This window comes from Nanorana parkeri, unplaced genomic scaffold, assembly GCF_000935625.1.
Source record: "Nanorana parkeri isolate BGI_ZX_2015 unplaced genomic scaffold, ASM93562v1 scaffold1481, whole genome shotgun sequence".
Lineage (NCBI taxonomy): Eukaryota > Metazoa > Chordata > Amphibia > Anura > Dicroglossidae > Nanorana > Nanorana parkeri.
Genome location: NW_017307749.1, coordinates 214,711 through 232,728, shown reverse-complemented (window position 1 = coordinate 232,728; position 18,018 = coordinate 214,711). Strand labels below are relative to the sequence as shown.

The following is an 18,018-nucleotide window of genomic DNA, read 5'->3' as shown; positions in this document are numbered from 1 at the left end:
CTAGAAAGGTAAATATAAGTTTTAAAAAAAATCACCTTTAGCATGTGTCTATGTATGTTTTTTTAAATTAAATATTAAAATATTAATATTAGTTAAAATAGACCTGTAAATGTAGCTAATTAAAAGCCTTTTGTGTGGTTTACTTTACTATTTTTCATACCCACACTCACCAATGAATTGGTTATGGACCCAAAAGACCCCTACAGCCAGGTCACCAAAGAAGTGACCACTTCACCTGACTCCAATTTTTGGGGAAAACCCTTCTCAATGCTGAAGAACATATGGGCTAGTATGAACATAGAAGTTAGGCTACATGCTTGCCATTACTTTGTTATGGTGATACCAACCTGCATACCCAGGGTGCTGGAACAAGGGATAACTATTCTTTTTTAATAGAAAAAAGTATTTTAAAAATGACATCGCTCTCCATGGTAATGAAAACATACAGAGCTATTGCCTAAAGCTGAAATAAATAACTCCCACTATATAACAAAATTTTGCCAAAGACCAAAAATATGAAAATAACCTTTACTATACTTTTGGATATTTGAATAACTTTAACCTCGGTGACAATTGCTATAGCAAGCTGTGCCTATCAGTTGCCCACATAGTAAATAGAGAGGATAGAAGCAGAAACAGCTGGGTGAATTTCATTTACTCTTTGCTCGATACTCTTGAATGAATATTCACTGGGCGATTGTTGATAAATAGACCCCTGTATTTGCTGTGGATTAATAGGTTTTCCAACTGCTGTTCAGGCATAGCAGCAGGACCTAGGATTCTTTATGACCTCTTGGTTTGATCTCTCCTGGTTGCACAGCTCAGAGGACATAGACTTTCCACACCTCCCTATTAGTATTTTTATTATTTTCCTGCATTTGCATAAGATGCAGAGCATAGCACCGCACAGAGCAATGTTGCTCCACCTAGTTCTGCCCTGTGTTTTTACGGTCATTTAATAGTTAGCTGCAGTTAGCCACTAGGATATGTATCCTTATCAGAAGATATTCCCTCTATTTCTGCTCTGGTGACATTTCAAACTTTTGGATTTTCCCTCACTTTTAGTCCCAGTGACAGTGGTCACCAATACGAATACAGAGGGTAAATCTCCCCAGCAGAAGCACAGTAAATAAAAAATGAAATGAAAATGAAAAACAAATTTTGGCTTTAGATACACTTTAAAGCCCAATTGAAATATTGCACCTTTGCTTTTTGTGTACCATTGTACCTGTATGTAATCCTGTATCACTGTATGTGATAAATATAAACGAATTTTCACCTGGTAATACACTTTCTGCCCCCCATTGTAATACTTTATGTATAAATAAGCAATGACCACTCTTCTCATCACAAGTATCCTCATGTAGACATGAATATTACCTGTGGAGGGATTGCTTGTTGGCTATGTCTATATGAATTTGTATGTATTATTATAATGTATATGTATTATTAATTACATATTGATTATGTTCATATTATTGTATTCTCTATACAGTATGTAGTATTGTTGAAATGTTTAATTTTTAATTTTAATGTTTTTTTGCTTTTTAGAAGCTTGGATATTGTATCACGCCAGAAAGTGAATATTATCTTGTTCAGCAAGGAGACATAAGACAGTTTAAGGTTGGTTTTCAAATTTTCTCCGATCTATTTAAGCATGATTCATCAATTTCTGATACTACTTATTGCATTATCAATGTGGCCTGTAAAGCTATAATGTCACATGAATTATCAAAGAGGGACAAACATTAGATGTATATTATATGTAATGTTTGTATATTCCAAATATTATTAATATCTGGAATTTTTCCTATTCACCTATGTCTGAATCCAAAAAATGTTTCCACTTTGGATGGAGTTGGCAATAGTTAAAACCCCAGTCAGATCTTTTTGCAACCTGTGTCCCTTTTGAAAAAAGTTTATTTACTTCATGTTCTGTAGATACAACCAGATGCGTAAGGAAATCAGAATTAAGTGTCCCCATTGTTCTGTTTTGCTTTTTAATTCTTTGAAACAATGCTGTACTTAATAAATAACTGATTTTCACCTGGAAAAGATTAAAATACCCTTTTTTAGTTTCCGTTTTGCACCTTACACTAATACTCTATGCTGGCATAAATGAGCAATGACCACCTTTCTTATCATAAGCATCCTAATGTAGACTTGCACTGCTAAGGAGGAGTTGAGCAGAAATGACTGGCCAATTCTGCTAAATCACACTACACTAGGCAGAATGTCAAAGTGATAATACAATGTCTAGCTGGATAAAGTTATATTTCTTCAATTTAAACGGCTTTAAAATGCTTACACCTAATTTAGAAGGTTTCTTTGGGAAAATTAAATTTTTGGAAAGCAGCCCCACACCACAACCTAGCACAGTTTCCTGCAACACTCAGGACCCCTCACTTTCCAGAGAAGGAAGAGGACCCATACATTCACATGACCAGAACAACTACACCTCTAAAAAATGTATGAATAAATCTTTTTTTTAAAACAGGAAAGGGTGGATTAAAAAGAGGGGGTGGGACGTGCCCTGCTTGGAGTTGCTTCTTAAAATACAATAATTAAATATATAGTGCAAAAGCACATCCAAATTGAAATAAATTTACTTACATACAGCTTCAAATCAAACTCTCTATGGGGTCTATTTACTAAGCTGCCGAGGCCAGCCGAGTGAACAACCGACCACAAGTGAAGTGAGCCGGACACTGTTCGGCTATTCACTTCAGGTTTGTACAGCTGATTTATATGTTCGGCCGCCCCGAAGTGCAGAAGGAGTTCGACTCAGCCAATCCAAAATCTGGATCGGCTGATCCGAATCTCCGGCAGGCTACTCGCTGCTGTTCGGCCTATTCTTATAGATGCCGAATAGTAGTGAGTGAATAGCCGAGTGCAGCTGAGCGGCGTTCGGCTTGGCTGTTCTGCTCGGTCCCTCAGAGGGACCGAGCAGAACAGAAAAATTGTTTAAAAAGTGCAAGAAAAGTAAATAGAAAACGATTGTGTGGAGCTAGCAATTACAGCTAGCTCCACCCAACAGTTTTCTATTGGCCGGCGTTTCTGCTGCCGGCAAAAAAAAAGAAAAAAAACTCTCCTAGCCCGTACAGCTACTGAACCGAAGGGGTCCTGGAGCCAAAGCTAGCCGAAGGATCGGCCGAAGCTACGGCTAGATCCTTCGGCTGCTTCGTGAATAGACCCTATGTATTTTCAATAACATCTAATTCTAATACTTCTGTAGGGGTTCCCCAATTCTACAAATTTGAGAGGGTAAGGTGTAATTACAGCAAGAAGACAGCAATATTGTTCTATAGTGTAATGTTTCTTCAGATGATTGGAGAGATCAAATGAACAGTTAAAAGTATTGACATTTTAAACTCCTTATATGGGGTTGCTCAATACTATGTAGATAATTTAGCAACCAGTTTTGTCACATGTGAAGAATATTACCATCTCCACATGGACCTGTGGTGGTCTATTCTTCATATTTCTCACTAGGCTGCTGGGAGCCCAGGGACCTCTTTGGGGGGTGTCTGAAAAATACTGTGGCCCTGGTGACTGGTGAACTCTTATATTAAGAAAGAAAAAAACTAATTTGTGGATATTGTTGAGGTGTGCCTTATATATTTATATTCCTTGAATAGATGGTCAGCTTTAGGATGGTTTAGTAGAATTAAAAAGCATACTTTTCACAGGGTCACCGCTGCCGCCCGTCGGCGCTCTGCCGCCCCGAGGCCGGGCCTCGGTGGCCTTGTGGGAAAACTGGGCCTGGCTCCAAGACTAGACTAGAGAAAAATTCACATGTTAGGAGGCAGCTGTCATTTATAAGGAGCACACAGAGCTCCTGGGATTTGTACATCTCTGTTTTAATGTATGATTTTGTTTTTATAAATATAAATAAAGGGATGCACAGATACCAGTTTTGTAAGTACTAGTACTGGTACTTGTTGAGTACTTACAAGTACGAGTCCTGATACATTTTTGTTTATTGTTATGTTTATTGTCATGTGACAGTTTTTCTAAAAGAATACAGACTAATGATTTCTGGACAGTGGTGGAGCGCCAGAGCCAGGTCCCAGCTGCAACCGCTGAAACCCTGATAGTTCTCATGAAAATGCCAAGTATCGGCATTGGTACTCGAAAAGTATCTGTGCATCCCTACAGTTTATTGAGAATGGATTCTATCACCTTCAATGTTTTTTAATGAATTTTAAACCACTTCAGCATTTTTGGTGTGTAACACTACAAATGGGACCAGATACAGTAACAGCACTGTTTTTTACACATTCATATAGGCTAAAATATTGAATACATAATAATTTATCAGTGGAGGTTATCATATCATGATGATGCTATTATGAACAAGTAATGTGTAAAAAACTCTATTTTATATATCCATGATTTAATTCATTCTTATAAGCTATTAAAATCATGAGAAAGCGCATAGAAATATAGATAAATATTAACATATATTATATTAAACAGCTATTGACTGGTTCATTCTGGATAATATATTATCAAATGATAAATGATTGTTATATTAATAGGTAAAAGTGCACTGTGATCATAAAAGAGTTAAATATATAACATGCATGTAATACATAAATAAATATGTATAAATATGACATTAACTACCGGGAGCTTCTTGAATGTAACTGGGCGTGTATACACGTCCTGTTAGTCCCGCCCACTCGCGCGCTCCGTGCGGCGCGCTCGAGCGGGAAAGACACATAATTTAAAAACCGCCAGCGATGCCTGTTAACATACAAGCGATCTGCCGGCTGTAGAGCCGGCGGATCGCTTGTATGGGGTCCCGGTATGTGCACCCCTCCGTGGCAGCCCGCCTTCCGCTGTCACGCTGATCCTGGGCTCCGCTGTGCCCGGTGCGAGCCTGGGACCAGCATAGTGGCTCTCTGACAGGGGATTAGAGGGAGGTCGGTTCACCATCTCCCTCCGGTCCCCTCTCCACTGTCAGAATGCTGAAGTGTTGTATATTACCTCCCTTCCGCATTCTCGTGTCACTCTCCAGCTTCAGATGCTGGAGAGAAGCTGATGAAGCAGATCTCTGCTTCATCAGCTTCTTCAGGGGGACCCCTGATGTCTCCATAAAGAGTACCTGTCACTTTTTTTGCTATCACATATAGGGGTTTCTTAGCCCCCTCTGTGATAGCAATAAAGTTAAGTGGGGAAAAAAATAGGAAAAAAATGTAAAGTTTCCCCAAAAAACATTTTTAACCCCTTCATGACTGAGGCCCTTTTTTCAATTTTTGCACCCATGTTATATTCCACATTAATTTCTCCTGAATATAGTAAAAAATAAAACCCCCACTGGTGATTAAATACCACCAAAAGAAAGCTCTATCTGTCCCCAAAAATGGTATAAAATTCATTTCAGTACAGCGTTGCATGACAGAATAAATGTCAGTCAAAGTACTGCAGCGCTGAATACTGAAAAATGGCCTGGCCAGGAAGGGGGTCTAAACACCTGGTCTTCAAGCGGTTAATGTAATAAATGAATTTGTGGAACAAACAATCCTACATAATGAAATAAAATATTATCATAGCATATTTACAATCATATGAGATAAAATATTAAAATTAGATACAATATTATTGTGTATTATACCTATTAGGGGAGTCAGAATTTTTTTTAAGGGGTTTTACATACAGAGTAAATAACCGTATATATTGAATATGTTGTGACAGTAAATACATACTAACTGTGCAGTATAGAGCAGAGAACAATAAACAAAATTGTAAGGTAAAAAATGTAAGGTCTTCTTGAAAAAATGTAGGGAAACAAGACTGTATGGATGATTTATCTTTGTGCATGCACACTCAGATGAAGGGATGGCACTATTGGTTTAGGTGTTAAGGGTTGCTATGGCTTAGTTGTTGATAGTCCACATGATAAAATATTGCAATCATGGCAGTGTATAACAGTGGTTTTTACACGATGTTATTAATTAATAATGTTACTCTAACCTCATTTGATAAATTATTGGAAATTGGTATTCACTAAAAGGAATGTATTGATCTAAATGTTCTGTTAAGAAACAGCTCCAATAAATGTATTCCATCTGTGCTCTTAGGTAGTTTTACCTGAAATTCAACTATAAAATCAATGGAAAATAAGGGTGCTTGGTAAATTGACAGATGCAAACAAAAACCTATCAATCCATCTGAAAACTAAGGGGTCTATTCACAAAGCTGCCGAAGGATCTAGCCGTAGCTTCATGCCCCAGGACCCCTTCGGTTCAGTAGAACCGAAGGGCAGCTGTACAGGCTATTCACTATAGCCCGTACAGCTCCCGAAGTTGGCCGAGCGGCTGAGTGGAGCCAAAGGCATATGCCTCGGCTCGACTGAGCCGAGGTAAAAGCCGAAGCTGGGCGGAGCCAGCCATCATCTCATGGCTGGCTCCGGCCACTTGCAGAGACAGATCAGCGTCCCCTGGTTACTAGGTAACCAGGGACACTGATCTGTCATTACCAGACATCCCAACTCTCCCGGACGCTCCGGGAGTCTCCCGCTATTAGATAGTAGCTCCCGGGAGAGAAACACTTTCTCCCGGAAAGGTTTACTCTGCTCAGTCAAGCAGCTTTGTGAATAACCCCCTAAGTGGTAAAATCATGCGATAAATGTGCATTACATGAACTTGCCTCACATTTCTGTGAATCTAGTATTTTTTGGTGTAGAGCCAACAAATGATTGCATAACTGAAATTACTTCATGTTTTCTAGTTTTTCTTCCTTGGTTATTCTTTTGCTTTTTGAATGGAAGCAAATAATAAATATGGTAGGTATGGGGATTTTTTTCATAATATTAGAGGGAATGGCACATGATTTCAGTCAGGGAAAATAATTCCTTTAGAATATGTTATCTAACGCCAAACATTTATTTAACACTCCCAACCTGATGTTATTGTAAATGCAAACCCCCTATCCCTGCCCACCAGAAAGTTACAATACTTGTCATAAATTACTCAATAGCAATATTGTAAATCTGAGTGTTGATAACCCACAAATACTAGTTCTCTAATTCACAACATGTGTTTTACTACAGCTGCAGCACTGGCTGACTATATAAAATATGAAAAACAAGACAGAAGACAAAATAAAGTATGAATTATTTGGAAAGGCTAGATCAATTTGAAGATACAGTTACTAATTAAACCAACGTTTATCTGTTCAATGCATCCTTTACATGATTTTTATTCTTATATGACAATGTTAACTGAAATGTTTTCAGGCAGTCTGATGTTAGTGATGAGATAATATGTTTGCTGACATAGGTTAAAATGTTCTGAATATAAATTCAGCAGTTGTTCATTAGTCACCATATTAAAACTACCTCTATAATTTGTCTGTACTGTACAGTTTAAAGCAAATATTGGTTATTTTGACATATACTATACATTGTTAATATAAACAGCTAAATTCCTATTGTTTGTTTGAATTATACAAAAATAAACAACATTTTTGAACATCTAGCATTGATTTAGTTATTGTTTTTTTTTGTTTTGTTTGATGGCATGTGTTGTTAAAATTATATATTTGAAAAAAGTGCTGTGCTCTATAAACATGTTGTCACAGAATCTTTATGCTAGCCTAAATAGTAAAACTTATTCAGAAGAAAAAAGAGGTGGTCTCAAAACTAATAAACCAGATATGCTTTTTTATTTTCAGTGTATTCAAAAGTAAAACCTTTTTAACCTCTAATGTGGAACTGCTACCGTTCACTAATCAAAATCATATGATACAATAGTTTTATATCATAGCCACTAAAATAGTAACATGATGGATATACATACACAAATGTATTATATTAAAAGGGCATTAATAGCAATACAAATATCCTCAAACAGCTGCATCACATGAATACCATATCTGACCATATATTTTCAAAATATAGCCTAGGGCTATCAAAGTAATATGACTAGGAAAAGGTGACATGATTCATCATATATATAGTAACAGTTGACTACCAAAGTCCATACCAATGAATAGACTAATTAGTCCTTAGTAGGATATAAAATCAAGTCTAGAAACAATGTAACTATTGTTATGTATTGCATATGCATAGTCATGCACTCCACGGAAATATAAAAAGTTTCCTTTATTCAATCTCTGTAATGGCTTAGTTAGTTTCTTAGTGCAATTCACAATCTCAGTACTCATAAATACTGTCATAGATGTAAGTAAGTCCATTCAAACGCACAATATGTACAATTGTGCAAAAGTACTGTATGTAATACATATACGCTAAGTATATACACATACTTTGTTTTCATAGCTGCATATAGATTGGATCTGTTAGTAAATCCAATCAATAGTATCATCCACAGGATAAATGGCCACAATGCTTATTATGCTAATTTACAAAGATAAAAAAATTAATATTAGGAGCTGCACAGCAGCCACTTCTTCTTTCCTTCTTTCTGTCAAATGCACAGCCATATTGCATCTGTAAATACTCCACTAGATTTATTTACCACACTATTGGCACAGATGTATACATATTTGATCACAGTACATTAAAAGAGAACTATGGCCCAGCCTTTGCTTGCCATAGTTCTCTGTAAGGTCACAGGAGGACATATTCAAAGTGTAAACAAAGAAAGAAGCTGTGTGATTCTGTAACAGCTCTCTTTGCTTTTTTGCTCAAATTCGGGAGTCAGGACTCACTTTCCGAATGTAAACCAAAAAGCTGACAGCCGTCACAGAATACACAAAAGTGTTAAACTGAGTGCAGTCCGCATAAACAATAATAAAAATAAACAGTGTGTGGTTCCCCCCCATTTCATACTGGTCTGGTAAGAATGTTAGGGGGGACCCCAAATGCCAAAAAAAAGCATGGGGTCCCCCCCAAAGTCCCTACCAGACCATTTAAGTCTGGTAGGAATTTTAGGGGGGACCCCAATGCCAAAAAAAAAATAGATAGGCTCACCCTAAAATCCCTTACCAGACCATTGATCCGAGCAGCATCCTGGAAAAACTCCCCTATGTGGTCTCTTATCAACTCTCAAGTATCTCCCTGACTACAGAGGTTAAGCTTACAGGTCTGTAGTTACTTGGTAAAGACTTTGGCTCCTTTTGAAATATACACTTCACATTGGCCTTGCACCAATCCATTGTCATTGGTCATTAAATAGTTTAATTGAGGACACATGTGTGTAAGCTATCTGGTCCAGGAGCTTTATCATTCTTTATTTGTCTGTTTCTGAGCAATAATAGTTTTGTGCCATTGTGATTCATTTAGGCCCCATTCACACTGAGCGACATGGGTATTGCGCGTTTTCAGCGCAATTTCGTGCAGAGCGGCTTTGAGCTACATTGTGCGATATTGAACGACAATGCACATTTTATCGCGCTACATTGGGCGGGACTTTGTCGCTGCTACATTGCGCTGTAACCAATCAACAGCCATCTTGATGTGACATCATTCTTTCATAAAATTTTGCAGTGCAAAAGTGACCCTTCTATCGCGCGATATCGCCGCTAATGCACAATTTTGCGCAACACCATAGTCTATTAGAGCCCAATGGCGCTACATCCGCGCAAAAAAGGGTCATGTACGAGCGACAAGCTACAGCGACGAGCTACAGGCGACATTGAGCTGTGAGATGTAAACAGCTCCATTGAAATGCATTGGACAAATTACATGGAAATATGCGCAATATCGCGGCAGAAATCGCACGATAAACCGCTCAGTGTGAATGGGGTGTCAAGGCTGTGGCAATACTATCCCCATTATAAATTCCACCATTTTCTTTTGTATACACAGAGATGAACAAGGTATCTAATAGATTTGCCTTCTGTTTGTCCCCACTCACCAACTCTGAGATATCTTATAGGGAGACCTGAGCTTTTTACTATACTATTTACTATATGTAAAGAATATTTAGGGGTTTGTCTTTTTACTATCGTGACTTCCATTTTACATCTTTTCGTATATTCTTTTTAACCTTCAAATGATAAACATTTACTTTTAGCCATTTACATTTATTGCCAATAGGAATATATTTTGCATTGTGTTTGCATGCAGTCAATTTAAAACATTCCTACTTCTGTTCTGTGTACGATATTTTACATGATCCCCTCCCATGATCCCCATTAACATGGATTGCATTTATTTTTTTAACTTTTAAAAAAAAACCTCTGCTTAAATCTTTCCTTTCATCATCAAATCCATACATTCCACCTTTTTAATAATATATTTATTTAGCACTACTCCTTCCTGAGTGATGTAGAATAACCCCCAAAGTATTCTAGCAGCTGTATATCTTAAAATTGCCCTTTTTACTTACTGTCCTTTAGTTCCATGGTGCATCCGCTCTCAAGGCAGGATCCTTGGCATGCAGTGGATTGAATAAGTTGGGTGCAAGTTACTTCAGTAAATTTTGTGGATTTATTACTAAGAACTTATAGGAGAGATGGTTAGGGAAACAGGATACTAGAAAACATCAGCAATAGTTGTTGCACACAGTCTGGATGGGTAAATCTAATTTTTATAATCAAAGATCTTGTGTAGCTCTTGTCTGTTTTCTTCACTGGTTGATTAAAGGCTTCCTGCTCTGAATGAACAATCACAATCACCTTTCTTTAGTTTGCCAATTTGAGGGCCTTTTACTTTTTAAAGTGGAAAGTCTGCTATCCACCACAATAAAACTTCAGAACCCCATTTTCTTAATTCAGCTAACACTTGCTAAAAGATGTAAAGACCTTTATCCATCCATTCACTTTGTGTCCATGTGCAGGCTGCTCTACCCCCTCTCTTGATGAAGCCAGAGCCATCTTGCCTGCATTCCAGCATTTACTTCCTCTTTGTCTATACCAGAACTCTATGCTGCCATCAACAAGAATGTATGACAATTTGTGCAGATGCCAGTGGCATCATCAGAAGAAAACCTGAATTACTCAGGAATGAAAAGGCTTTTGGGAATGGGTATTAGGACAATAGATAATATATACATTATGCTGTTAAATGAGGAAAACTTGCAAAGCTGACTTTATTTTTGCTTTAAGAACTGTCAATGTCTCTTACCTCACTAAGTAGTCAGTACTTTTTGCCAGTCTAACTTCTAGTTTTACCTGAATCTCTTGTGCCACAATTCAGCACAGAAGATTCCCAGATCAGGATGCTTCCTCTGGGCATATTTTAACACTGTTCACTATAGACATGCATTCCAGCAGGGAAAACATGGTCGAACAGAGCAGTAAGGTTCTTGTTCCAAACTTTTCCTCAGCTTACACCACTGAGCAAACTTAACAGTGATTTACTGGAGAGGATAAATATCATAACTCATTTATTATCTCTTCCCACACAGAGTACTGAATTGCAGAAAAAAATTAATGACCTGAGCTTAGGAACACTTGCAGAGCAGAGAAAAAGGAAACAAAGCTCAGACTGATCATGAGAAGATAGTAGAATAAACTAGGGACATTTCTGCTTGAGAAAGGTTTAGAAGGGGAACTGGCAGGACCACCAGGTATTTGTAAGGAAATGAAAAAGTGAAAAGTAAAAGGCACTATTTAGCTTATAAAACATAGAATTACAGATAAATATTTGCAATACAATATTTGGGGGTAACATACAGTTTAAAATTATTTTTGGCTAAATAAATCTACCTAGGTAATCAATAATGCTTTCATGGACTGTGGTTAGAACACTAGAATTTTAAATATTAATATCATTCTTACATATTACCCTTTTATAATATGCAGTTTAGTTTTTTACAGGTAGCATTCTTCTTTATATATATATTGTTTTTTTCATCAATCAGTTGTCTATATTACTCTTTTATATGATCTATGAAAGCCACTCAACTCCCTTTAGCTAAAAAGGAAAAAAGAAAATAGCACTGCGCTTCAAACTCAAAAATTATATTCCTAAAATGTGAAAAAATTGCATAAAATGTGAAATTGTCACAAAGGGATACACAATTTTGTGTCATACACAACACCTGTGTTGCACAATGCCTGTGCTAATGATAGTAAAAAAACAAACAAAAAAACAAAACAAACGTGCTAGTACATCTCATAAAATGTGTACATATAGAAAATCCTGTGTTGAATCTCACAAGTGATGTATAACTCCCACCTAATCTGCATAACCATGTGTGAAGTCCATTCCTTCTGGATACAATAAAGTCCTTGTATGTGAGGATATATCTTCCTAGCAATCCTTCTCATTTACTAGAAACATTAAACCCTAAACAATATAAAAACTATTACCCCTGGTACAAAAGTTTAATCAACTATAGTTTGATCTGTGAAACAACCTTAAAGACCTTAGCAAAATATTTAAATCACAACTGAAGTTTAATGTGGTTTTGAGTATTAATTGATGAAAAATAGTTGAAACACATCTTCAAGTCCACATTATCTAATGATACTATCTATTTAAAGTCTCAATATTCAACAAGATACTCAAATATACAGGTAGATAAACCAATTTAGAAATATTTTTGAGTGCACAAGGGTTTTCGAGCACAAGTCATGGCTCCCCTATGAATAGAGGTTTGTCAACCAAGTAAAAGACTTAGGTGTCTATTCACGAAGCCCTAGCTTCGGCTGATCCTGTGGCTAGCTTCGGCCCCAGGACCCGTATGTTGCTGTACGGGTTATTCACTATAGCCTGTACAGCTCCCCAAGTCGGCCGAGCGGCTCAGCCGAGCCAAAGGCATATGCTTCAGCTCGACTGAGCCAAAGGGTGAAAGCCGAAGCTGGCCGAATGGCCAGCCATTGGCTGGCCGACAGCCTTCTACTGACTGCTGGGCAGAGCCAGCCGTCATCTTATGGCTGGCTCCGGCCACTTGCACAGACAGATCAGCGTCCCTGATTACCACGTAACCAGGGACACTGATCTCCAGACAGCCCAACTCTCCCGGACGCTCCTGGAGTCTTCCGCTATTAGATAGCGGCTCCCGGCCGCCCAGGAGAGATACACTTTCTCCCAGAAAGGTTTACTCTGCTTGATCGAGCAGACTAAACCTTTCACTGCTCTGTTTTTTTTTTTTTCTGACATCGGAGCCGTTGGCTGCCGTCAGAATAAAAAAAAAAAAAGAAAAATCACCATAGGAATGCATAGCTAGATTCCTATTGGCTATTTCAATTTGCAATAGCCAATAGCAAACTAGCTATTGCACCCGCCCACTGCTGCTGTCAATCAGCAGAGGGGACCTAAAGTTCTCCATCAGGTCCCCTCTAGTGATTGACAGCATCAGAGGGCGGGTGCAATATCTAGTTTGCTATTGGCTATTGCAGAGTGAAATAGCCAATAGGAATCTAGCTATGCATTGCTTTGGTGATTTTTTATTCTGACGGCAGCAGAACCGCCCGACCAATAGAAAACATCTGGGTGGAGCTAGCTGTCACTGCTAGCTCCGCCCAATCGTTTTCTATTTTATTTTTTACTCATTTTTGTAACTGTTTTTCTATTCTGCTCGTTACCGAGAGGGGACTGAGCAGAATAGCCAAGCGCATTCGGCTATTCACTCACTGCTGTTCGGCATCTATGAGAATAGGCCGAACAGCAGCGAATAGCCTGCCGGAGGTTCGTCTTAGCCTGAGCATGTTCGGCCGACCCGAAGCCGCACGAAGCAAGCCGATGTATGGCTGATTTCAGCCGATATATTGCTGGAATCAGCTGTACAAGCCTAAAGTGAATAGCCGAACAGCGTTCGGCTCACTTCACTTTGGGTCGTTTATTCACTCGGCTGCCTACGGCAGGTTAGTGAATAGACCAATTAAAAAATATAATTATAATGTAATGTTTGTTAAACCAGCTGTGCTATATTTTATCAACAGAGCATATACCAGCAACCAGACTTTAACCCCTTAAGGGCCCTTTCGCTGCCATGGCCTTTTTGTTTTAGTTTTTTGCACACAAATTAAAATCCACATTTTAGGCCTGAAAATAAGTTTTTTCCAATTTTTTATATTTTATTCATCCTAAGTGAGGCGTTAGGCACACATACGTGATATAAATATATAGCCGTACCTGAAAACAATATATAATGTGTGTGGGTGCACTTAGTAAGAAAGTATATTACTGCCGTGGAAAAATCACACAAAATAAATGTAAATAGTGCATCAGTCTTTAACAAACTGAAAACTGAAAAAAGCTCAGTCATGAAGGGGTTAAACAAATAGATTGAACTCGATTTCACTTTTTTTGGTGAACCCACCCTCATGAATGAATCAATAAAATAACATATCCTTTGTTGAGTTGTGTGGAAAGCTTACTTTTGTGAACATTTACTATAACTGCTTTGCAGCAGCCTCTCTTTTAACAATTTATTTTGAAATTCAAAATCATTTGTATATGTAAGTTTATTTTCAGTTGCAAGTACTGACTAAATGGAATGTTGTTTATTAATGAGGAAAAATGGATACTGGAGGCATGTGAAATTGTACTCCCAGCTGCGGATGTTCAATATAAGATGTTACAGAGACTACCATCATCTCCAAGGCAAATCTTAACCCCTTGTGACTAGTGACGTACATAGTACGTCATTGGCAGCGGACCCGTTTAAACATACTAAACATGTAAATCTAACATGTGTAGTGCAATTGTCGCTTTCGTTTCGTTTTGTCGCCGTGTGTTTACGTGAAGAGGCGGGGGCAGGGGACTTTAAATATTTTAAATTATTTTTACATTTATTTTATTTAATATTATTTTTAAAACTGTGTTTTTTTTTACTTTACTTTAATTACTATAACATGGGGGGCTTACAAGCCATGTAATAGCATATTGGTGGTGACAGGTACTCTTTAAAGTGATACTCTATTGAAGTGCACATCACACTTCAATAACTTATTGCTGGGCTTCAGGACCCCAGCAATGCCAGATCAGGGACCGCAAGTGATGCAATGCGCGTCGCTTCCAGACCCATAGAATGGGGAGGAGACTGGTGAATGGACATTCACCACTCTCCTCCCCAGCTTCCTGCCGACACCCAAGATGCCAGTCCCGGGCCTGCAGGAAGGGCAGCGGAGCCCGGGAAACATGGCAGGGGTGTTGGGGGCGGCCATTTTACCGGCCCATGAAAGGGGTTTGTTGACAGCTGAGTTGCCAGAATTGCTTCTACTATAAAGTCGGCTGCCGCCTCTAGAAATATGAACAGAGTCTGTTTAACCCCTTACGGACCAATGATGCAATTAACCTGTCAATGGTAGTGAATGGGTTAATGGTCATAAAGGGAAACCTAGAGGGACTGTAGTTTATTGCAAATTTTAAATTTAGCTAATTATTCCCTAAAATTTCCATAAACTTAAAAAATTCCTCAGGTTTACCAGCCCATATGACAAGAACATAATTTTTCTAACTGTCCCATGCAAGGATGTGGAGAGAGTGGGCTTGATTTACTAAAGGCAAATAGGCTGTTTACTTTCCAAGGGAATTTGCACTTTGCTGGTAATGTTTCCTCTTAGTTAAAAGAATGACGTGAAACTTTGCTGACTTCATCACCCAATCGTGTGCAAGCAAAAATACTTTTTATTTTCTTTGCACATTATTGGGTAGTCTCTGTAAAGTGAAATTTTACCACGTTCACTAAGCTAAAAGAAACTTCCCTTGCAAAGTGCTCCTCTATATGAACTTAAATTTTCTCACAGTCCTACCTATATTCTAGAACCTGCACTGACACTGAACTATAAATATATTCCATAAATTATGCTACAATGTATGTGTGTATACATTTTAAATTATTTATCAGTAGATTACAATTTAACACATTTATACTCACTAACCCCTATATTACAGATCTGACTCCTATTTCTATGTGGAAAAAAAACTTTTCAAAGTTCTATGGTTTTTTTTTTCAAATATTTATTTATTGAGTTTTCAAATTTCACATATCATACAAATACAAATAACAAACATAATTCATTCCTGCACACTTAACATAACACCTATAGTAAGAATCGTCTCAATTATTTTCTGTGGTTCCCTACCCCCTTAAAACAAATAAGTGACGTATAACATTAAAACCCTAACACCTTTCTTCCTCCCCCTCCCCCCCAAAAAACATTCCCACACAATCAAGGGTATCAGGGGTGTTGTAAGTATAATTAATCGCTAGGGAGGAAGCGAAAAGAACAAAAGGAAGAGAAGGAACGTCATGTTAGAGCAGGTATCAAATCAGGGTAAAGTGATAAAGTGATCGAACGTTAGGCTTCTTTTGGTTTTACCCCTATAAAAATCTAAGAATCTCTTGTGAGCTCATGTAATCCCTCCATGGGCTCCACCTCTCCCCAAATAGCGTGTGTCTATTATATGAGCGGGCTATGAGCTCTTCAGATCGCATTACGTTATTTAGTTCTTCCACCCATTCCGATATCTGGGGAGAGCTGGTTGACTTCCAATGTCTGGGTATTACTGCCCTTGCAGCTGCAAGGATCGGGCCCAATAGGCCTTTTTTCCCTGCATCGGGCGAACCATGGTGTAGAGACAGCAGAGCCACCTCAGGTGTCTCCAAACCATGGAGTCCCGTTAGGTCCTGTGCTATGTCTAAGATTGATTTCCAGTAAGATCTTATCATCTTACACGACCACCAGATATGCATCATCGTCACATCTTCTACAAAACACCTCCAACACAACTTAGAACTTTTAGGGTTCATCATGTATAGGTTATATGGACATCTATACCATCTTGTTAGTAGTTTGAAGTTTCTTTCCTGTGTTAGGGCAGAGATACTTGATTTAAAAGTTAGGGAAAAGATCTTCCTCCACTCCTCCTCTGTAAGTACATGACCTAGCTCTTGTTCCCACACTTTAGTATAATAGGGCAATGTTGGAAACATCTGTTTTAATATTAGATTATACAACTTGGACACCATGTGTTTATCGCCTGCTTTATTTAAACATATCTCTTCAAAAGCGGTTCAATCTCTAAGCACTCCATCTTCTGTTGGAGGTACTCCAGCCATCTACACTTATTTGATTGATTCATCGGGAGCAATTCCGAAAGTGGTCGTATTCCTTTCTCTATTGTTGGAGTATCCAATTTATCAATTGCTTCATTATCCAATCTAGGCAGGGGTGTCTGATGTACATAGTTCAATTTGTCCTTTTGTTCCTCTCTCCCCTCTTTTCCAGTTGCATTTTCCCTAAGGTTATATAGGTTATTGTAGTAGTTATGGAATGCTTCAGCGATCTCCTCTGAAGAGTTAACTATACCCTTATGTTTACAGTTAATTTTTGGGATATATGTTCGGGCCTGTTTCTCTTTTATCGAGCGTGCCAAATGCCGACTACTTTTGTTTCCAAATTCGTAGGTAGTTCGCTTCACTAAATCCTTGTATCTTTGGTACCCCAGATCTAATCTTTGATGTAATTCAATTATTTTTTGCTGAAGACTATTATAGACTTTTATATCTACATTCTTTGATTTGATTTCAAGTTCTTTTCTCTTTTTTAAGCGTGGGATATAAGTATTCCTCGTATTGCCCCTTTCAGGGTTTCCCATTTTATTGGTCGTGCCGTGGTGTAATTTTTATGGTCAGTTAGGAAGTTTACAATGCCTTGTCTAATAGCTTCTTTTATAGAGTCATCTTGTATTAAGTTTTCATTTAATCTCCATGTCGCATTAAGCTTCATGGTATTCGGCGGTGTAATCGTGAAAAATATGGGTGCATGGTCTCACCATATTTGTACTCCTATGTCTGCTGTTATCTGCCAACTAATTAAACAATGAGACCCAAAAAAGTAGTCTATACGACTGTATGACATATGTGATGGTGAATAACATGTGTAATTTCTAGCTCTAGGATGTAGAATACGCCAAATATCCACCAGCTGTAGATTCTGTAGGCGTTGTTTTAATCTATTAAGCTGGGTATATGGTATATGGACTGTACCTTTAGACGTGTCTACTTTGGGGTCCATTGTCAGATTAAGGTCCCCCCCTACGACCAGGATTCCTTCCATAAAGTTCCTCAAAAGGTTGAGTATCTTTACTAGTACCCTTATCTGACCTTTATTTGGCAGATAAATATTAACAAGTGTGTACTGTTTATC

The 18,018-nt window shown here is 38.1% G+C and overlaps 1 protein-coding gene across 1 annotated transcript in view; it reads left to right on the top strand.

Moving 5' to 3' along the window:
* Positions 1 to 7,484, top strand: part of LOC108798466 (sodium-dependent noradrenaline transporter-like) — a 180,224-nt gene extending 172,740 nt beyond the window's left edge. Inside the window, exons 8-9 of the mRNA XM_018570227.1 lie at positions 1,552 to 1,623; positions 7,058 to 7,484. Coding sequence (XP_018425729.1) covers positions 1,552 to 1,623; positions 7,058 to 7,081 — 96 coding nt within the window. The 3' untranslated portion in view covers positions 7,082 to 7,484. The remainder of the gene's footprint in view (positions 1 to 1,551; positions 1,624 to 7,057) is intronic.
* Positions 7,485 to 18,018: the final 10,534 nt, after the last annotated feature.